The sequence below is a fragment of the Photinus pyralis genome, unplaced genomic scaffold (genome assembly GCF_008802855.1).
Source record: "Photinus pyralis isolate 1611_PpyrPB1 unplaced genomic scaffold, Ppyr1.3 Ppyr1.4_LG3a, whole genome shotgun sequence".
Taxonomy (NCBI): domain Eukaryota; kingdom Metazoa; phylum Arthropoda; class Insecta; order Coleoptera; family Lampyridae; genus Photinus; species Photinus pyralis.
The window spans coordinates 21665799-21687256 of record NW_022170509.1 but is presented as its reverse complement, the minus strand read 5'-3'; the positions used below and the strand labels follow the sequence as shown (position 1 = coordinate 21687256).

Genomic DNA, 21458 nt, shown 5'->3' with positions numbered 1-21458 from the left:
GAAAATACGGTTACGCAGATAATTCGGAATCTACCCTTTTAAATATACACCAGCTAGCATTTTAGTGTAATTAATAATTTATCCCCAATCGACTTTTCTCACTTCTAACGTTCTACATCTAAACTTTCATTTAACCAGTCACCGATAATAAGTTAGGGGAGGCGAAACACAAAGGCAGACGACAAATGGTCGGCAGTTCTTTTTGAATTTGAGCACTGTAGAATATCTTTTCTGCCCCAAACTACTGTCGATTCTTTCTCTCGATGTCATACTTAAAAAAAATATGATTATATTTTGTGAATTAATTAAGAAGGCGAATGAACAAATAGAGTGACCCCCAGGGGAACTTTTCTAATTTCATGGCATAATTCGCACTCGTCCTTTGGGCCTTTGTTTCTGTTTTCGTGCAAATTATGCGCAGATAGATAACATTATGCCTAGTGCCCTCTTCGAAGTATCAGTTGGTTAAAAACTTAACTTTATCCAAATGTTGCACGCATTTTTTAAGATTTTCTACTGGAGAAATTTCATCTTGTATTGGATAATACCTACGAAACGATTTTGCTGTTAAAAGCTAGCGAAAAGAAAAAGCACCGGAAGCGGCAAGATCTGCAGTTGAAGTCAGATGAAGAAGGATGTGATTATGAATGAAGGAATTCCTTGATAGTAAATTTCCAAAAATAGTCAGCTCACTTCTTAATCCTTGTTACATTCATCCTATTTATAGGTTAATATAAACAAAGTTGTAATTCGTTGTTTAATCAGATTACAAAATACTTATAGATACCTTGTCGATCCGTGCCCTCCTATTTAATACGTTTACTGTAATAACGTTTCATATAGGGTTACTTAGTGCAGTTGATCTTCCTAAATTAAATACTTTGCTGTGGATATGTGAGTACTTAATACACTCCACTGTAATTTTAAACCTTCATTACCTATAACTGTATCATGTACTCGCATACCAATAGCTACCTACGTATGAATATTAAATCGTCAATAGTACTTCGTTTAAATTTTTTACTTATCATGCGCTAAAAATTAGACAATTAATGTTGGATGATGTGAAATTTCGTCCTAATTAATGTAGAGGTATTTATATCTTGGCGTAGTCTGCATGTTTGCAGCAAATCCGTATAGAAATTTAATAATTGATACTCAGCTATTTAATAATCTTTCAATTATTTCATGTACTGTATGCACGTACAGTTACTGACAGAATATACCTACGACCATCAACAAAAATCTGTAAGGTGACAACTTGACATCTATAGGTATATGTAGTATGTTGATTTGCGGGGACTTCAATTGTTTCTAACAAGCTAGAAGAAATCAAAGATCTTAATTTTGGTACGTACTATAACTTTAATAACATTAATTTCGGGAGATTTTAATGTGCAGTTAAATACGAACGATTCAAGTGTAAAAATGATGCGATTGAATGCTGTATTTGGTCTTAGGGGGGTTTACCACAAGAAAAAAACAATTGTCTAACGTATTTATCAATTTTTCTGTTGAATTACGTACGTTTACTTGCTCACTATTACGGAATTTTTGGGACCATCTTGGTCAAACAGTGACTTTTCAATGTAGTCAAGTTATAGGTCCATCCATCCAGTCCCCATTCAACGTGTCAGTTCATGATCCTTTAACGAAAAAAAGAGTACATATCGTTCTTCAATATGCTAAATGAAAGCAAATCATAGATTCTTGACGAATCTAAGTACTTATTGTAATACGTAATTGTAATACTACCGTTTTTGTCACGCCTGCGCACATTAATCATCAAGATATTGTTTTTGGTGCTAGAGCTATAAACTACCAAATTCAAAAAGAACGAACTAAATACAGCGTGGCAAGTTGACGGCGGGACATAGGGAAATAACATGGGAAAATACATTTTCGGCAATTCCTGCTCCCCATTTTAACCGAAAGAAAAAATAAAAACACCTTCGAATAGATAATTAAAATCGGCATTAGATGTAACCAAAAAAGCGTGCCTAAGCCCTTTTTTAAAAATATAAAAGTTAAGTAAACAAATCCAAAAAGGTAGTAAAAAATTGGTTGGCTATGATTTACCTACCGCATTTGTCACCCAATTCTTTGATTTAACTGATGTCATCTCTAATAAACACACTAACATGATTCATGAATAATAATTACACTACAGAGGAAAAGGTCTTTGTAAAATTGTTTTATGCTGGGAATAATACACGACGGGGGGGTTAGCTGTGAGGTGCACTACAAAAACATTTTAAAGTCCTCCTTTCTCGAAAATAAATTACCATACAGTTTTTTTTAAATTGCAGCTGATAATTAAAAGTAACAAAATAAACAATCCACACGAGGTGCGTCGCCTATCATTGTATTTCAGCACTTTCATGCTACGACAAAAAATGATAAATTCATTGTAAAACACTTCAATTAAAACAGAATTTTTTAACAACCTAACATCAACCCCAATATTAGAGAAAGTGTTAATAATTTATATTTAGTGCAAGAAACCTAATACAGCAGGCCAGGTGGCAATCGCCCCCCGCCCCCCCCCCCGGGCCAGTGCGCCCCTGGTTATACACTGCCTTTTTTTGAGCCCCGAAAAAAAATTGTCTCAGATCTTATAGAATGTGGCCTGTAGAATCCATAATTTCAAACAGTTCCAAGATTGGGCTACTAATTCAAAAGTTACAGCCCTTTGAATTTTATTTCGAAATTGGTTTCTAGTCTATAACTTTTGATTGAGAAGTCTGATCGAAAAAAGTACGAATTGTTTTGGATTCTACCTACGCACCAGAATTAATAAGAAAAAGTGTTTTCCCGAGAAATTTTGGTGCAGTCGATTTTTGGTAAAAAAGGAAGGTTGTACACTGCCTTTTTTGAGGCCCGAAAAAAAAATTGTCTCAGATCGACCCGGAAAAAAATTTTCTTATAGAATGTGGCCTGTAGAATCCATAATTTCAAACAGGTCCAAGATTGGGCTACTAGTTCAAAAGTTACAGCCCTTTGAATTTTCTTTCGAAATTGGTTTCTAGTCTATAACTTTTGATTGAGAAGTCTGATCGAAAAAGTACGAATTGTTTGGATTCTACGCACCAAAATTAATAAGAAAAAGTGTTTTCCCGAGAAATTTTGGTGCAGTCGATTTTTGGTAAAAAAGGAAGGTTATACACTGCCTTTTTTTGAGCCCCGAAAAAAAAATTGTCTCAGATCGACCCGGAAAAAAAATTTTCTTATAGAATGTGGCCTGTAGAATCCATAATTTCAAACAGTTCCAAGAGTGGGCTACTAGTTCAAAAGTTACAGCCCTTTGAATTTTCTTTCGAAATTGGTTTCTAGTCTATAACTTTTGATTGAGAAGTCTGATCGAAAAAGTACGAATTGTTTTGGATTCTACGCACCAAAATTAATAAGAAAAAGTGTTTTCCCGAGAAATTTTGGTGCAGTCGATTTTTGGTTAAAAAGGAAGGTTGTACACTGCCTTTTTTGAGCCCCTCAAGAAAAATTGTCTCAGATCGACCCGGAAAAAAAATTGTCTTATAGAATGTGGCCTGTAGAATCCATAATTTCAAACAGTTCCAAGATTGGGCTACTAGTTCAAAAGTTACAACCCTTTGAATTTTCTTTCGAAATTGGTTTCTAGTCTATAACTTTTGATTGAGAAGTCTGATCGAAAAAGTGCGAATTGATTTGGATTCTACGCGCCCAAATTAATAAGAAAAGGTGTTTTCCCGAGAAATTTTGGTTCAGTCGATTTTTGGTAAAAAAGGAAGGTAATAACTGCTTTTTTTTGAGCCCCGAAAATTAAATTGTCTCAGATCGAGGGGAATATCCATTACCTTGGGGTTGCGATAACCTCTTTGGACGGCTCCCTTGCAGTTAATTTCAAATGATATTATTTTAATATTTTATATAGTCGCTTCTTGAGTGAATTGGCAGTTTGTTATAGTCATTAATGTTCACAATCCCGATGGAAGATATGATTTCATCACAACCAAAACTCTCGAAAACCTTTAAAAGGATATCTAAATTTTATTTCAAAAATTTTTACATATTTTTTCTAAACAGAAACAAATTTTAATACATACAATTTTTAATAATTAAGTACACTAGCTTTAACAAAATTTTTGACAAATTAAAACTTGTTTTTACAAACTTTAAAATGTCTCAATATATATATTAGAAACAATACTTTTATCTGACTGTCATTTGATTTAATTAATATTAATTCATAAAAAAATATGTGCAACCAAATATGTATGTTCTATATAAATATATACAACTGTACAAAATGATAATTACAGATAACAAGGAGTGAAGTAAATGTGGTAACAATTGAATGATACTGATAAGGGCATGGGATTATTTGTAACAAACATTTGGAAAACTTAAATCAGGTCGATCGGTTTGTACAAATTGCAATGTTTAGTGCACTTGTGAACCTGATTCAATTTTCAAAAACTACATAGTATGTAATTGGACAGACGCTAAGGTCTCGAGTCTCCTACCTCAACCTCACTGCCCTGCATACCGAAGCATAATGGTGGCTTTAAGACAATGCAAAGTCGGAACACATTAATATATTGTGAGCCACATATGGTTGTGTATGATTCATTCGTAAAGACGCATGGATTTATGTTATAGGTGAATTGACACGTGTTTTAGATATTAATTGCACAGTAAACTTACGCTCCAAATCGTCATCCTTGTAATATGTGTAAAGATCAATGAGTCACACTCAAATATACCTGGCTCAGATCTTGAATATCAGAAGTTTGTCTAAATTGTGCATGCCGTTGCATACAATGCGCATCCAAAAGAAACGTCAGTCAAAGTTGCTGGATGAATTTCAACTGAAGTTCTGTTTAGTAATCACTAATCAAAATGTGTTATGGTTAAATGGCACGTTACGGTAAAGAAATGTCAAAGTTTTAAATGGCTAAATGGTATATCAACTTGTAAATTCGCTCAGAGCCCTTGCAAAGCATGTTTGTATTTGTGTCAGTTGCAATCTAAAATCGGACGATCTTATTGAAAAGTAAATTTGTAGACTGTCGCTTTCTGACAATCTAGAATTTCATACGGAAACATTACCTCAAAGTCTGCGAGTGTAAATGTTCTCTCTGTTCATATTGGATTGTGTTGACATTTTATTGCATGTTTAACATACAACTGGCATGCTACTTAAACTTTTTCGCATGCGCAGTGCACGGAAAGGCGTGGACGATTTAGACAAACGTAACATTAGTGCTTGTGAAGTAAAGCCACCATTAGCTGCAATGGTAAACGAAATTTGAGTGTCCTCAACTATTCATGGACTTTTAAAAAGATGATAATACCCGCTAGTATTCAAAATACACAACGGAATTATTGCCAAAATCACTTAGTACATGTAGGCGATATTGTCAGTACATATGACGGCTTAAGTAGGTGAAACTATAACGTAAATAACTTTAAAAATAACATACTAAGGAGGTGCATGCGAAAACAGAATCTTAAAATGTAAGCCAAGCTAATTATTGAAAGTAAGTTCATTATGCATTTTAGTACAAGGGTCCACGGAATCTTTCAAATAAAATGTTGGTCAAAGCACAATAACAATAATAATAATAATAGTTCGGCGCATGACATTAGTCAATAATTAGTCACCTTATTCAAATTCAACTAGTTGAATTCAGTTATATCTAATATTCACAGTATGTATTTAATACTAGGTCAACAAAATTCCAAAAAAATATGTTCATCATGTAAGTAAAGTGTAACCCTCGTACTAATTTTAAACAGCGGCAATTTAATGCGAATATAATTTCAATTATACTCTCTTTGGTAGATATTAACTACTTATTATCACAATATTTGCAATTTTAAATAAGACGATACTTAATTATGATTAATAGAATACCACCAAGTTTTGAGGAAATAAATCGTTTACATTTATTTATTGCTTATATTGAAGCCAGAATAAAAGTCATCCGAAATCCGTGACACATCCGTATAATTTTCTGTAGACGAGTTTTCTGGAAATGTATCCACTTGAGAGTACTCATTACTCACTTCTACAGAACATTTGCTACTACTGAATAGTTCTTTAGAGATAATCGATTCAAACGCCGTACTGTCAATACTCAACTCTAAAGTGGGCTCTTTGTTCGATATAGTTACCAGATCTTTCGCATTGTGACCAATAAAAATGACAGGATTATCACATGTCATACGAAAGGGCGTCTCAAATTCGTCGGATTTTTTATCTTCCTTAACAATGTCATCCACAGGAATCAACTCGGATGAATGTGTAGACTCTTTTTCCACAGCAACCTGCGAATCTGTACAGCTCTTTTCCACAGTAGGTCCGTTATTATTATTCTCCAAGGTTTCTCCTTCTCCCTTTGTTTGAGGTTGATCGACGCATTCGACATTTTCACATGCTTTTGCAGAGGACCAATTGCCTTTCTGTGACGATGTAAATGGCGGCGATCTACTAACAATAACATCCCCGCTGCAAGAAGTATTCGGATTTATCGACGGTATTGCAGTCGCAAAACTGGTATCAGGTACGGAAACAATTTCAAATCTACCCTTATTTCTTGGAATTTTCCACGTTGAACGAGGAATAGATTCCATATCACAAGAGAGGGATAACTCGGGCCCAAACGCACTGTATCTACTTACACTGGGAGGCTCGTTCATTACTTTTACGAGTAGCAATTTCCTGATGTTATTTAATATTTCAATATATTGGTTGGTATCCTGAAAAAGGTAATGTACACAATAACTGATCGAAACAATCGCATTTTTGATCAGATTGGTGAAGGATAAACTTGTTTAGTATTTTTCTATTACTCATCTCCTTTTGACCGAATTTAGTTTGAATGCAGAATGCATTTAACTTTTTGTGTAATTTATCCTTCTTCAATCTCACCAGTCCCAAATTAAAATTGTTTTAATGTCGCTATATTTTAAAAACATGGAAATGGAAATGGAAATAAGTGCAACCTGGAAAAACTGAATACTACACTTACCGTGCAAAATCTATTTGCATCGTCTAGATCTACACGAAGTAAGTTCGTATGTGGTAAATACAAGGTTAAAGTATGCAGTGCATCATGTTGCAGTGCTCTATTTCCTCGTAAGTTAAGATGCTAAAAATGTATACAAGTTTTAGAAGACCAAAGAAGAGCATTATCAATACCTGTAGCACTCGATTTTTCTTGCACACTTCCATTAATTGAATGACGCCGTCGTGTGTTAGCAGAGCAGATTGTAAACCTAAAGCCTGTAATGATTCACACTTTTCTAAAGCATCTTTTATTTCGATGAGGAAATCGTCCGTGAGGTTATTACAACCAACATTCAGCGCTTGTAATAGTGGGCATTGCTCCTGAAAACGTGCTTATTTAAGTAATTGCTCTTATACTAATCACTTACCATTAACATTTGTACTGGTGCTGAAATTGATTTTGTTAATCGATTATTAACAACCAAGAAAGCCGCAATTCCACTATCACTAAGTGCCTGTTCAACCAAAGCGTTTACCAACACTTTAAATCCACGATCACCAATTTTGTTATTACTGAGATTGAGCACCTTCAAACTGCGATTATCTCTAATAAATTGTGCCAATATGGTTGTTTCTTTGTAATACAATTGAACATTGCACAAGTGTAACTCTTGTAAGTAATGGTTATTCTTCAACGGCGTTGCTAGAAGAATAATCATTTGTAGCAGTATAGACGTGGATAACATAGAAGATACCTATTGAAAAAGTTGGAGTAAAATTGAGTTGGCATCCATTAAATCGAAGAACTTCAATGTTCGGATTCTCGTTTATGTTGTCAAACATTAACATTAATCCGCCATCGCTTATCTTCAATTCGTTAATTGAAATGTTTGTAAGGTCATTATCACTGTTTGAAGCCGCTACCGCAACACTAGCCCATAAATCAAGATCATGCACGCAATCACCGTATAAAATAAGCTCCCTTACGGAATTATAGTATTCTATCATGTGAAATATTTCTATTATAGCCTCACTTTCTAACAGGTCAACATTGATGAATAACTTATTAAAATTAACTAGCTGAAATAACTTTTCGTATATCTCCAATTTCTCCTGCGTGATTCTTGTGTCCAATAAATTTAGCGTTACCGAGAAATCCCAGTTATTTTGAATAACCTGCAAATGAGAAACACAGTTACAATATGCCGATGTAAAAAAACGACAATAAACACTAACTACCCTAAATAAATTCCATACAATTAACCAATAGAACTTTGCAGTTGTGACATAAAATAAAAGCAAAAATAGATGATGGTTTTTATTTTATTATATATTGCAAAATATTGTTTTTGAAAATAGAAAATTCTAGAAAATATGTATAAAAGATAAATTGGACGAAATTTCTCACCAAAAACTTTGTATGTCGATCTTAAACCGTTTAGGAATAATAAATGTTTGCATGATTTTTTGTGGAAAATTTAGTCCTATGCAATTAATATTACCTATACAAGTTTCCTTCTACCTCTCGTAACGGTAGTCTTTGGAAGTTAGAATTTTTTAAAGTTGGAGGGGGTCAATTTTCCAATAAATTGTATTTCTATTGGAATTGTAAAGAAAAAATTGCAAACCGTGATGGATTTGAAGCTCGTCTTTTCTGCGTCATTTGGTTTCTATAGAACATTTCCATGACAGTTTATCATTTCTCGAGGTATTGTATTAGCGAGGTTATCCGAGTTCGTTTCCACATCTTCACCCGGAGGAGGAGAATTTTTTGTATATGAGTTCATCTTTTATTTATGTAAAACTCGAGGTGCAATAGAAAATAGATAATTCCTTTTTGGCTCTGACATTTCAGAGAGTGTGAGGGAGGCCAAATCCCTACAAAGCGCAGGAAAGGAGTTAAAATCCCTTCCTTCTGGTCCTACACTTTCCGAGGGAAATGCAGACCCTGTGCCTCTGCACCTTAATACTTTCTTAGAAGTTCCACACTTCAAAATGGAGGACATCCGAACCACCCTATGACTGTTTACCAACTCCAAACAAACGTTAATGCTTTAAGCAATTGGTGTAATATTAATTTGTTGTCTCCCAAAGTATACTGTATTAATTACAAGCAGCTTCGTTTGGAACTCATTACAGGGCGGAACTACATAGCATCCAGTTTATTTGAAATTGGCACATTTGGTTAAATAAAAAGCTCAAAACTGATGAGATTGTGTCATGCAATGCTTGGTCTTGAGATGTAAAGCATTTGATTTCCTGAGTGAATTTTTAAATAAATACTCTACGACTTCCAATGTGTTATTTGTAAAAATGTCACTATTTACTTAATACTTGTACAGTTATTTGTGTCATTTGATATATTAATGCACTTTTTGTGTAAGCATTTAATTGCTAATTACATCACACTAATTAGAAATGTTGATTACCACATATAAATACATGATAGTGTAATATTTTTAACCTCTATTCTGTTTAAATGGTAACAAAGTAATCCTTTAAATACAAATATTAAATAAATAACAACTATTAAGTACACAAAAAGGGTTCGGAGAGGGTGTTACCCTATTTGAACATTTTTTCGTTAATAATTTATTACACCGTCCAAGTTTTACTTGAGACACTTTGTATATCTGTTGTATAAATGATTTTCTTTTCAACTGAACAGTATGATCAAGTTAAATCAATGCAAAGAGAGCCTGGAAAATGAACGTTGTGGAGAAAACCCATGCGAGGATAATATGACGATCATCTAATTTTTGAAAAATATCTCCGCGTATTAATAGCATTGATGGGTTTTTATTTTTAGAACAGACAATCCATTTATTTATAAACAAAATATCCTGATGGGATAATCAAAATACATAATTTATAGTACCGCTACCTAGTGGCTGACAAAATTATAAAAACACAGTTTCAATATTACACCGTCTATTGATCTAATGAACGTACCGTCATCGACTGCAAGTCTAGATATGGTCACCAACTGTAATTAACTAGTCGCTTGCAACCGTTCCCATCAAGATATTTCAATATCTTTGTTATATCCGAAAGCTCTTGTCTTTTAGAAGACAAGGGCGAATTAATATTTTAGAATTTCAACTCCGTTAAGTCATTATTAGTTGATTTAAGTTTTAAAACCAGTCGAAGCGATGCAGTCTACGTGTTTATGAGCTTGCTATCGCCGACCCCGCCGGTTGATCCCATAACAGTTCAATTAACAATATGGATTACCGAATTTTGGAATTTCATCTCGCCCATTCCAAGTGAGTACAATTAACAGAACCAAGTTAAATGAGTTGCAGTAAATCGCATCCGAACCCGTTGTGAGTGGTTTCATTAGATATGCGCTTAATTAAGTGAGGTTTTGGAATATGTCCCCAATTGTCAGGATGATCCCAAGCTGATTAATTAATTAAAGAAGTTGACTATCGAATATAAACGTATACATAAAAGAAATCTTGCCTTGATGAATGTGGCCATATGAAGTACAGCTAAGAAAATAATAATGACAACACTAAGTAACATAAAATTATATAACGAAGCTGCGTAACTGTGCCAAGTAATTGACTGAAATTAATCGAGATGCTAGAAGGTTTGCTTATTTTCATACAGTAGTGATATTCGTAATGAAATACTAATTTATCAGTGACATGTGACTGATCAAGAGAATACTTACTGACAGTTGAGTTAATATTTCGTTTTCAACATCTACATGACGTTGACTACATATTGCACGATATTCAGCCAAAACTTCATCCTTGGTTAATTTAGGCACTAAAACAATAATGAGCTTGTAACATTTATAACTATGGCAGCATACAACCTCCAGTCCAACAGTTAAAACCCAACTGGCGAAAATCTATATCAATTTCCTCAGTGAGAGAGCCATTAAAACTGACTCTTTTTTTACAGTGTTTATTGGGACTGTTTGCATTTGCACACTGCTCGGTAGATTCCCCGTTGTCACTGTGATCTACGAATTAATTGATTACCCCAATATTTCTCGAATAAATGTGTCTACCTTCTAAGCTGCCTAAATCATGGTTCAGGCTATTGTCATTATCAGCCTCCTCTACATTTCCGCACGTGATAAGTTTTAAATCTTGTTTTATATCGCCTTAAAGAAAAAATTATACAAACTACAAACTTTGCAAGACGTCAAAGTACCATCATCCATGAAAGTGCTATCTCCTTCCGTTTCTTTACAAAATGGGCCTGTTGACATAGTATCATTATTTAAGAGTAACGATGAGAAAAAGTTATTACCAAATCTATTACAATCTCGTTCTTGTGCCTGCACTAAATCCATGCTATGGTGCGAATGTAAACTAAATGGTTCTACAATGTAATAAAGATTACAATTGATTAACGTTGATATTCATAATCACTGACCATCTTTTAAAATTTGAAAGGTGTTAATAATCACATGTTAAGGTGGAAAAGTGGGTGCTAAAAGTGTTTGTTAGGAGTGAATACCCATGACACTCCGAGTATACCATCCAGACGAACAAATTCTTCTACGGAAAGTGGGAAAACTTGAGAAATCTATACGAAAACATTATTTGAAAGGAAATTACCTATTTCACTAAGGTCACATACGAAAATATTAGTACACAGATTCCAGAGGCGTACTAAGCTTTGAGTGTGTCTACACCTACGCCATCTATGAGCAACTATAATAGGTGAGGAGCAGAGGCGGCGGTTTTATTGCCTCCATGCTGGAAATAAAAAATGCAACAGTAAGACCTCTGGTGGCAGTACATTACAATAATACAGTTGGGAGAAGACGCCATTCTGATAGCATTTCTTTGTTTACACTGCACTTGATGCGCAACCACAAATAAGCTGTCGTTAGAAAGTCTTCTTAGACGTCGTCTAGTATGTATAAAAACAGTCACATCAATCACGCAGGTCTTTCTTTTCGCATGGGAAAGATAAGAGATAAAAATAGCATAATTTGTGTGCACCTCACAGGCGACCAGTTTTGCATAATTAACGTGACTGTTTTGATACTAGACGGCGTCTAGTAGCAGTGCCAAATTAACCAATAGGCAGAGTAGGCAACTGTGTCTGTAGACTAGGGGCCCCGTGCACTCACCAAGAAAAAAATTAAAACGTTTCATCGTACGAAAATTTTATTTGAAAATAATGGAATCTCATAAAATATATTTTATTACTACTATTTACATAAAAGTATATCGCTTCATCCCACACTTAAATATATCGTATAACAAACAAAATAATGTGTCCCGCTTTCCGTTTTCAGGGAACTGGCAGCCCTAGTCTGAGCACGTGCCCTATCATTATATCTCGTCTTCGCGATGGTTTTCCACATTCCCTATCTCGCAGACTGCTGCGTTCGTTATCCTATCCATCCAGCTAATCCTCATTATCCTTCTATATAGGCTTGCCAGATTTGTCCAAGGAGAAACCGGGACAAAAGAAGGGACCCTCCCCCGGAAAAAAAATGTTGAAAATTACATGCCCAGAAATCACATATTTATTGATATTATAAGCTATTTTGGCAATTAAAAACTAGCAGAAAGTTGTAGGTAAATGAAGGCTGTATGTATGACTGAGGAAATTTTAATTTTTAATTTTAATAAGTGACAAAACATACAGAGTTTCAAAGATAGAAGATACAGTTCTTTTACGTATATTTTTCTTTGACTTGAATCATTTTTAGCACTTCTTTTTTGTTTTTAATCTTATTATAAAACTCTTCACAGCTCAGGCCGATGTTAATTTTACAAGTCATCAAGCCTTTTACAGTTGATTCCTTCATTAACCCCCGATCATCAGTCCAGACATTGTTCAACAGGTGCTGACGACCCCGGTAAGCAAAACACGTATTCAACAATTTTAAATAAATTGCTTACTGTAATATGGTTCTCTTTAAAGTGAGCAAACAATCTTAGCCATTTATCTTCGCTTGAAATACGATTATTATTGAGGGCTTCTTCCTGTGTCCACTTCTCCTAGATGGATTGCAAATACTCTTTGGCAAGAACAACTTCATCAAACAACTCATCAACATTTTACTGTTAGCTTCTGCTCCCCAGGAGCAGGAAGACTGCCGTTTATAAGTTCAGCGGAACGTTCAGCTTTTTCCCAAGAAATGATGTTTGGTGTGGCCAGATTTACCCAAGAAAACTGTTCAGCGTTTCCAAAGCTATTCTCCCAGAGGGCCAAGTATGCGATGCATCTTTCATAAAATCCATCAAATTCTTGTTTTACTTGAATGCGATGTTGTTCATCAAGAGGCATGTATATGTTTTTTGCCGCCATTGGGATAAAATTTGAAGCCTTTCTTTCTACAAGATTTCTTTTTAGAGATTTAAGAGCTTCAGCAACATTGGTAGCTATGACGTGGTCTTTTTCCATTTCCAGGATGGTCTTGTTGAACTGTGCAAGTTGTCCGTGGACAAACCACAAATACAGTTCACCCTTTTTATCAGTAAATAGGGTTTTTATAATTAATGGGCACATTTATTGATCCAAGAAAAACCTTGTCAACCCTTCAAAAATCTGCAAAATTCGTTCCAAAGCTGGCATCAATGAAAGAAACCGGGTGTTCCCATGTTGCAAAAGTTTTTGGTACTGTACCGCAGCAAATTCACAAAACTCTTTCAGCTTGGTTACGCGCACAGTATAAATGTGAAAGTGTTTATATATCTTAACTACTAAGGCCTCAATGTCGATTGGTAGATTATCTACTCCATGTTGCACACAATTATGCACAATGTGTGCTCATCCACAGCGTATTCCATTGATTTCCCGTCCCAGCCAATTCTTGAGTCGACTGAAAACATTGTTTGTCCCTCTTCTTTGCACCCCACCAAAGTTTGTGTTAGTTATCCCCACAAAAACCAACCACTTTTTGATCTAAACCATTTTCCATCAAGGTAGACAATAAATGTTCAGTAAGAATTTCAGGCGTTTCACACGGCAGTGATTTGAAATCCATAAGTTTTACCTGTACTCCTGAATTAGGATTAAAGTAGCGCACAATAATTGGCACAAGTTTTATCTCTTTTCTGTTTGATGCATCCATAGTAACAGATACAAAGTTGCATTTTTCCAACTCTTCTTGTGCTAGAGGAGCTATAACATTCAATAATATAGCCTCACACTTAGTTTTACCCAGTGAAAATTTTGGTTCAAAAAATTTAGAAATTAATTTTGCTGAACAAGAACTTGAGTTAAAACTTTGACTATGGTTTGCGATGATATGCAAATGTTCCCTCTTTCGCTGCTAAGTTTAAGTTCTTGTCATCCGAACTGGTACTCTTAAAAAAGGTTGTTAGTTTTGATGAGCTAGCAGCACATGATAAACTGTTTTTGTGTTTATTAGACTGCATATGATCTTTAATATCAGATCGACCGCCATGGGCGACCGAAAACTCAGCATTACAATGTGAACACTTCACTCTATCGTCTAGAAATCCAGAGCTCAACAACAATCATCTACAGCACAAACGGTAGCTAGCAGAAGGCTGACTGGCGCCTGACGACACGACAGTGACCGTGACGGAAACAATACTAGTCACGGCATAGCTGCATGCGAGTCTATATGCTACTTTAGTGGAGGGAGAGTCGAGCTTCTGCTCTGTTACTATAGCATGGACGTTAATACGTAAATTCATCTAATCAAAGTTTAATATTTTCCGGGACGTGTAGTAAACCGGCCGGGACACCGGGATCTTAAGCGTAAACCGAGACTGTCCCGGTCAAACCGGGACGTCTGGCAAGCCTACTTCTATAGCACAACATTTGAAATGTTTCTATCCTACTTTTGTCTTCCCTGCCTGTCGTTCAGGTTCCGTATCCGTATATACTCTTAACACATAACATTTCCAAAGTCTTTAATTGTAAACAGTGCAATTACTCAACAAAAAAGGAGATATATACGACTTTTATATAAACCCCTCTCAGGCGCCACAGTGCAAGTCTAAATATTAAGTAAATATGTTACGAACCACATTATAATATGATTTACCTGTTGTCACAGTTATTAGTTATTTCAGACGCCCAACGCGTAAAATTTCAACGCGAATGCGGCGAGTATAATCGTGGTGGGCACTGTAAAATAGTCGGTCGAAAACAAGATAGCTTGTGGATGGCGCCTGTCAGCAGATTAGCCGGCACAAGTTAACTCGTCCTTGACAGTCAATGTGTTAATCAACACATTATGCCTTTTCTGTATGTACGAATTAACTATGTGGCCATGAGAATCTTGTGGATTTTCTGAAAGTAACCTACCACTGCCAGTATGATTAACTAGTCAAATAAAAAATATGCTGATCCATATAGTAAATACGTCATTCAATCCAAAAAATGCATTCATGGTAGGTACTTTGTTCAAATATGTCAACAATATGGGATAAATTCAGAAACGCTCCTAGTTTCAATTAAAATTCTTTTTATTATAAAAAATACAAATCTAATTATAATGTTGTATTATCTTTAGATAAAATGAATGTAATGAAACCAAGGTATTTGTACCATATTTGTGTTATTTTAGAACCACTAAAATACACACCCTATCACTATGGCCTCTAGTTACACAAACAAGCAGTCGAGTAATAGATGACAGTTACATATACATTATTTATCGACGATATGGCAAATTGTATGGTAATTATGCACAACTACCCGACTTACTAGATGTGCATATTTTTCCATTTGTGCAATGAGGCAAAACTAGCGATGTCGGATTAACAATGTTGAGTGGAGGCACGTTTTAATAAACATTACTCAATAAACAAACATGTAGCATTTATGTTACAAACACTAATCTAAAATGTATAAAAATAAGCTTGAAGAGCCAACAACAAAATATATTAAAATGTGTAACATTATATTAAACACATGGCACAAACCTACCAACAAAGTTTTAGAGGATAAAGCGATCATCTATCTTTATAGTTGATATTTATGTATCTTTTTATAGATTTTATTTTTTAATCATGCTTTAAAAGATTGATAAAATCATTATTTACAATTTGAAAATATTTAAAATTTAACGCTAACATTATCACAATGTTGAATTAACGCAAACAATAGATCTATAGCAACAATATTTCCCTTAAAAACTATTTTATGCTTTTTGTATATGTTTGTACAAACTAACCGGGCTGTAAAAAACAATCCTAAAATTGCTGTAACATAAAAACTGGTATCTCTTTGACAGCAACACTGATAAAATACATTTTGCGCAAGAAGTAATAAAATCAGCTGAAATCAATTGCACTTAATTAAAACCAAACAATACTGATCTGTGTATCATTCCATTACACTATGTTAATTATGCAACAATAACAAAAAAAACTGCTATTACATGGTTAAGTTCTCGAAAAATAGTTCTATTCGCTTAGCACCTTTAATAACTAACAGTTAAGTTGATTACAATGTCTTTGAAATTTTATTGACTTTAGGTAAATGAAACTTTGATTTATTAATAACAGAACCTGTAGATTGTATTTTAGATCTCCGAAGTAGTTTTACTGATCTAGGAGTAGATTTTTCCTTGTCAGAGGTAAACGAGCGCTTTGCGCGTCGTGAAGTTAGTGTTTCTTTTTTGTCACCGTTGGTCATTGGTGACGTACCACAATGTGTGATAGATGAATTGCCATTAGCTACAGATCCACCATTACTGCTCCGTAATACTCTTAGAGTCTTATTATCGCTATTGGTAGAGGTCGAAGGAATGGATGTACGCAAATTAGTTCTTCTTAAGGACAGCTTTCTGTCATTTGAGCCGTTTCTGTTAACAGAACGAATAGCTGGCAAGTGCATTTTTAACTGTCATCTTTTGAAAGCTGTCCGTGCACTGCAACTACCCCAAATTTCAATCTACATTCAACAACCAAAAAAATTCTATTTGCTAAATGTGAACCAGTTATGGTGAGATACGCCATTCACACAGCCACCGAATAAATGGTACATTAAAACTGAGGAGATTAACAAGAAACACACTCGGATTATTGAAAGATCGACAATTAAATGTGCGCTCTCGTCTCAATTTCTTCAGAATTAAAAAGCGTTAATGGTTGGTAGATGAAAATTTGTAAGGCAGTACCACACATTCCACACTCACTCTCTTCGCAAGCTGTTACATACAATCATGCAAAAGTAATTACGAACCCAGGTTTATAACATAATCTATTTGTAGTTTGAAGAGTAGGTAAAATGTAGTTCACTGGAAACTGTGTGCCGCTAAAACCATAACGACTTCATCACATATGTTATCAAAATGCAGTATATTGCCGATTCAAGCAGTGCGAATTAACGCTACTAGCACAACTAATCTAGGGTGCGCATAGAAATTTATAACATAAGATGACAATCTATTGGGGATAGTAAGCTCAGAAAAGCCCACCCCCTGAGATTTATGTACCCCTTTTCTTATAAATCACCAAGGGGTACACTTCTTTGGAATTGACATATTTGGAAAATTTTGAAATGCGGAGGCATTTTAGATAAATTTTGGAAATACTGTTTGTGAACTAGCTAAAAATTCTGGTTAATTTCTCTGGTGGTTTGGCAATAAGCTATCCGGATAGTATACAAACCAACCAATATTCGTAGCTATTTTAGCGAAACGATGATTTCCCATCAAAATAACCACGTTTGGATAGTTTACATACTATCCAGCTAGTCTATAAACTAACCAAGTAAACACGTTTTTATTTAATGTTTCATCACATCCGTCACATATATATTAAAAAAAAAGAATGTTAAGATCTACAGGAAAATTTAAAAATTTGCAGGGTGTCCCAGAGGCAAAAAGCTACTTTAATAAAGTGTATTCAGAAATGAGTCAAGGATGTGAGCCCTAATGACTAAATTCGAAAACGCACCCTAGCGATGATTTCTAGCAAGTTTAGTTATTCAGGAAAACTTTTACTACCTACATCAATAAATCTAAGGCGAGTGATGAGATTTTTTTGAGGGTACTTGAAATATCAGCAATCAAAAATTCCACTTCTTGATATACTGGCGACAATGGTTGCTGCCTCACCTAATTTACATGTTAATAGGGTGAGGTACAATGGATAAGTGTTTGAAACCTAAAGTTATGCAGTGAAATAATAATTGCGTCATACACTAATTGCTACAGTTCACGACGTAAGTGAGACATACGCCATTGAAACACAAACCTTTTTATTACAACTCTAGAAGAAGACACGGCACAACTTTTTGTTCCTAATCCTGTTATTTTATTGCCACGAAACTGGTTATCAAGCGAAGAGACAATACTGCAAAATGTCTTTTTGCCGCTAAAACATAACATTCACAATATAGTCAAAAGCGTCAGATTAGATTTACAACACTGTTAATGTATGCATGCATGACGTGTATGAGTGCCGAGTAGAACTGCAAACATCACAGCATTCAATGCAGAGAAACACATTTAGAAAATGAACAATAGAGTAACTTACGGGGTAGAGTGCTGCAATAAGCTTCGCGCGGCTCTTTCCGCTTTTATTTGATTCAACTGGTCTCCCTGTGTCTCCTCATCATTCTCCGTACTCACCGCGCTATTATCTTTTAGTTGCATAGTATCGACTTTATGGGAAATACCAGTTACATCGTGATTTTTGAGTTTCCTGAGATAAGTAGTAAATTCTGGACCTCTATTGTAATTATAAATTCCTTTGGCATGTTTCGCCGGTTCGGGTAGGCCCAGTTTGCGGCGATACTCTTCTCCTGCTGCCCACATTTGCGCTTGTTTGCTAGAAAAAAGAACATGTTTAAAAATCTAAAATAAAATCTGAGCATTACTGCTTTTTTCAATGACGGTTACAGATAAATACAAAATAACAAAACAAACATTTTCTGAAAGAGGTCTCTAAAAATCTTGCGGGTAATTAAAAATGTCGAAAAAAGCCGGCCTTCAGCCCAATAATAGTAGGTATTCCTCAGCTACAACTATGGTTTAATAGAAAACTTAAGACAAAACAAAATCTAAAGAAAAAAAAGCTGAAAACACTTACTTCTCCAACCACATTTGTTGGTGACCAATGATTGAGCCGGGACGACACAGTCTAATCCAGGCTATTGCTTCGTAACAGGTGAACTTGTAATGTTTCATAATATAACAGGCAATTAAAGTACCTGTCCTTCCCAAACCGGCTATACGGATAATAAAATTAGGTAAATTTTGTCATCAGCACTGTCCACACTTACCCTTGCAGTGAACTGCAATAGCTCCTTCGGTTTTTTCGCAGATGTTTAGGAATTGTGACAAAATTTTGTCACTGGGTGTACTTCCATCAATAAAATATAAGTCTTTATGAGCAAATCCGGCATTGACAAACTTCGATGCCTCGTAAATTTTTTTATTTAATCGTATAATTGTAGTTATTTTGTGACGGCGAAAGTAAGAGAAATAAGCCTCTGGGGAATGCAACGGATAACCATTGTCAACGGTGGTCTTGTTATGAGGACCGCAAAATGCTATAAACTTTCCCGGAATAATCCAATTTAAGTCACCGTTCTCAACTCTCTGAAATGAACGAAATTTAAAGAAAAAAGTCACTAAGCCAGTTATAATACCTCATAGTGCTCGTACTCTAAAAAGTCGAAATCGTCGAAATTAAAGAAACCGTGATCATAAGCCTTTTTTAGTCCCTTGAGACAATCGAATAATTCAATGGTGTATGGCATGCCAACAGAGGCATCACGGAAGTCTATAAAATCCACAGAGTTATGGATTGATAGGACCTCGAGAGCGCGTTCAGGTGTATAGTTCTCATAGATGATCTTAAAAATACTGTGTTTTTGAAAAATGCACTGACTACTATTTGACAGGAGATATAAAATAGAACCTTACCATGTACCCTGAAGCCAAAAATGCGGCGTTAACCCTTCTTTCTTCATCGCAGCTGGTATAATGAACTATCCTCTTCTTTTGTAGAGCTGCGGATTTTAACTTTTTGTTCACTTTAACGCAATAATGATACAGCATACAGATATTCAAAGGGCCAAAGTCATTGAAAAAGCTGTCGTATACCAATTCATTATCAACTGTGAAAAAGTGTGTGCATTGGGTAGATTTTGGTTTATCACCTGTTCGTATGGACACAAAATAAAATCTCTCTGTAAATGGAAATGTTACAAATTTGTAGTGTCCACAATTTACTTACTTTTTATGAATTCGGTAGCATTAATTAAAACATCATCGTAAAATGCCATAATTAGGAAATATAAATTTAAGGAATGTAGGTGTTCATAGATACACAGGCTCACTCACTCCCTCCAAACGACGTTTTTAAAGTTCATCAAAACAAAAATGTTAAATAACTGTACACCTTATGCATTAACAAACCGTATGTTGTTTAACAATTAATTGACACACTGACACCCACATATTAGTTATGAGAATTTTAAAACTGGGAACATTATATTTGGCTTAAATACAATTGCAACGACTTTTTCATTTGTCCTTAAAGTCCCATACTCCTAACAAAACTAACACAAAAGCTAACTGTTAAAAACAGTGTTAACTTTAAATCTAATATGGCGGAAATCTAAGTAGTTCGGACAATGTTAAGATACAAAAATTACTAAGGACTCATCTTTCTCTGATAGGATGTAGGCAATAGTTTCAAGTTTGCTGACAAAAAATGTATGAGACGGTAGTTAAATATTTATAATAACCAATCGGAATGACAAAAACATCGGAAGTACTTTGATCAAAAAACAGCGCACATTTTACAGTTGGTATGACCCAGATATCCCTATTCTATTACATCATCGGTTGCCGATCGTTACATATTTACATTTCAAAAAAAAGGTTAATTTGGAAACGAGTTTTAATGTTGCATGGCATATAAATAAATTAGGCTCCGTATCGTTGAGAGAAAGCGCTCCTTATAGGCAACAAGCATTGCTTTACAGAACTTAGTTTTGCCTCTTGCTTACTCATTTATCTAAATTCCCCGTCTGGTCAAATTCGATTTTACCCTTCATTCAATGATAGGGACTGTTTTTACCAATATTATTACAATCTTTCACATACGCTTCAAATATTCCAGATATTTCAAAATTGGTATCTAGAAGTTAAAGTATGCCTTTGGGAGGTGGGAGTCTAAAAAAAGAAGCTATCGAAAATATTGTGACCAAGGGTCCTACATTTGAATTTGGGTATATATTTGATATACAAAATTAAAGACCCCTATACACTTGTCTGAGGCCTCCTTGGCGGCATGTGTTAATCTGAACCACAAACCATACGACCATCAGATCTAAACTGCACACCTTGACCTAAGGAATGGTTAAGTAACTGGCTCGTATGGCACACTGAACAGTGGCTGCTCGACTGCGGGCATGATGTTTTATTTATTAGTAGCTACCTAGGTACATATATGTTTAGTGTCTTGATCCAAGCAGCCTTTTGGCTTTCTTTTATGATTCCTGCAGGGATGCTCGCAATATACAGTACGACATATAAGAACAC

The 21458-nt window shown here is 35.0% G+C and overlaps 2 protein-coding genes across 6 annotated transcripts; both read right to left on the bottom strand.

Annotated features, from left to right (window-relative positions):
• Positions 1-4169: 4169 nt before the first annotated feature.
• Positions 4170-12006, bottom strand: LOC116165502. Of its 3 annotated transcripts, none has more exons than XM_031479997.1 (13): positions 11769-12006; positions 11572-11712; positions 11387-11511; positions 11261-11332; positions 11162-11209; positions 11016-11111; positions 10818-10967; positions 10671-10768; positions 7747-8167; positions 7420-7694; positions 7184-7372; positions 7014-7133; positions 4170-6741 (listed from the first exon to the last, which is right to left on the bottom strand). In XM_031479997.1, the coding sequence occupies exons 4-13, from the start codon at positions 11301-11303 to the stop codon at positions 5929-5931; spliced, it is 2253 nt and encodes a 750-aa protein (XP_031335857.1). In that variant the 5' UTR covers positions 11304-11332; positions 11387-11511; positions 11572-11712; positions 11769-12006; the 3' UTR covers positions 4170-5928. The 3 variants fall into 3 exon arrangements, with proteins under 3 accessions (XP_031335857.1, XP_031335859.1, XP_031335858.1); XM_031479999.1 differs by having other exon boundaries at positions 11387-11539; positions 11594-11712; XM_031479998.1 differs by lacking the exons at positions 11572-11712; positions 11769-12006 and having other exon boundaries at positions 11387-11565.
• Positions 12007-15720: 3714 nt separating this feature from the next.
• Positions 15721-20730, bottom strand: LOC116165572 (dual specificity protein phosphatase CDC14C-like). 3 transcript variants are annotated; one of them, XM_031480127.1, is made up of 9 exons: positions 20146-20730; positions 19833-20098; positions 19556-19762; positions 19187-19505; positions 18994-19132; positions 18439-18732; positions 18157-18276; positions 17141-17212; positions 15721-16760 (listed from the first exon to the last, which is right to left on the bottom strand). In XM_031480127.1, the coding sequence occupies exons 1-9, from the start codon at positions 20192-20194 to the stop codon at positions 16400-16402; spliced, it is 1827 nt and encodes a 608-aa protein (XP_031335987.1). In that variant the 5' UTR covers positions 20195-20730; the 3' UTR covers positions 15721-16399. The 3 variants fall into 3 exon arrangements, with proteins under 3 accessions (XP_031335987.1, XP_031335988.1, XP_031335989.1); XM_031480128.1 differs by lacking the exon at positions 17141-17212; XM_031480129.1 differs by lacking the exons at positions 17141-17212; positions 18157-18276 and having other exon boundaries at positions 20146-20728.
• Positions 20731-21458: the final 728 nt, after the last annotated feature.

Coding starts and splice junctions, on each gene's coding strand:
- LOC116165502 (XM_031479997.1), bottom strand. CDS start 11,303: ATGGATTTAGTGCAGGCACAAGAACGAGATTGTAATAGATTTG. Junction 11,112..11,161: donor TAGCACTTTCATGGATGATG/GTACTTTGACGT, acceptor TTTTTCTTTAAG/GCGATATAAAACAAGATTTA. Junction 10,968..11,015: donor TGATTTAGGCAGCTTAGAAG/GTAGACACATTT, acceptor ATTAATTCGTAG/ATCACAGTGACAACGGGGAA.
- LOC116165572 (XM_031480127.1), bottom strand. CDS start 20,194: ATGGCATTTTACGATGATGTTTTAATTAATGCTACCGAATTCATAAAA. Junction 20,099..20,145: donor TGCTACCGAATTCATAAAAA/GTAAGTAAATTG, acceptor TTCCATTTACAG/AGAGATTTTATTTTGTGTCC. Junction 18,277..18,438: donor TTATTGCAGCACTCTACCCC/GTAAGTTACTCT, acceptor GTTATGTTTTAG/CGGCAAAAAGACATTTTGCA.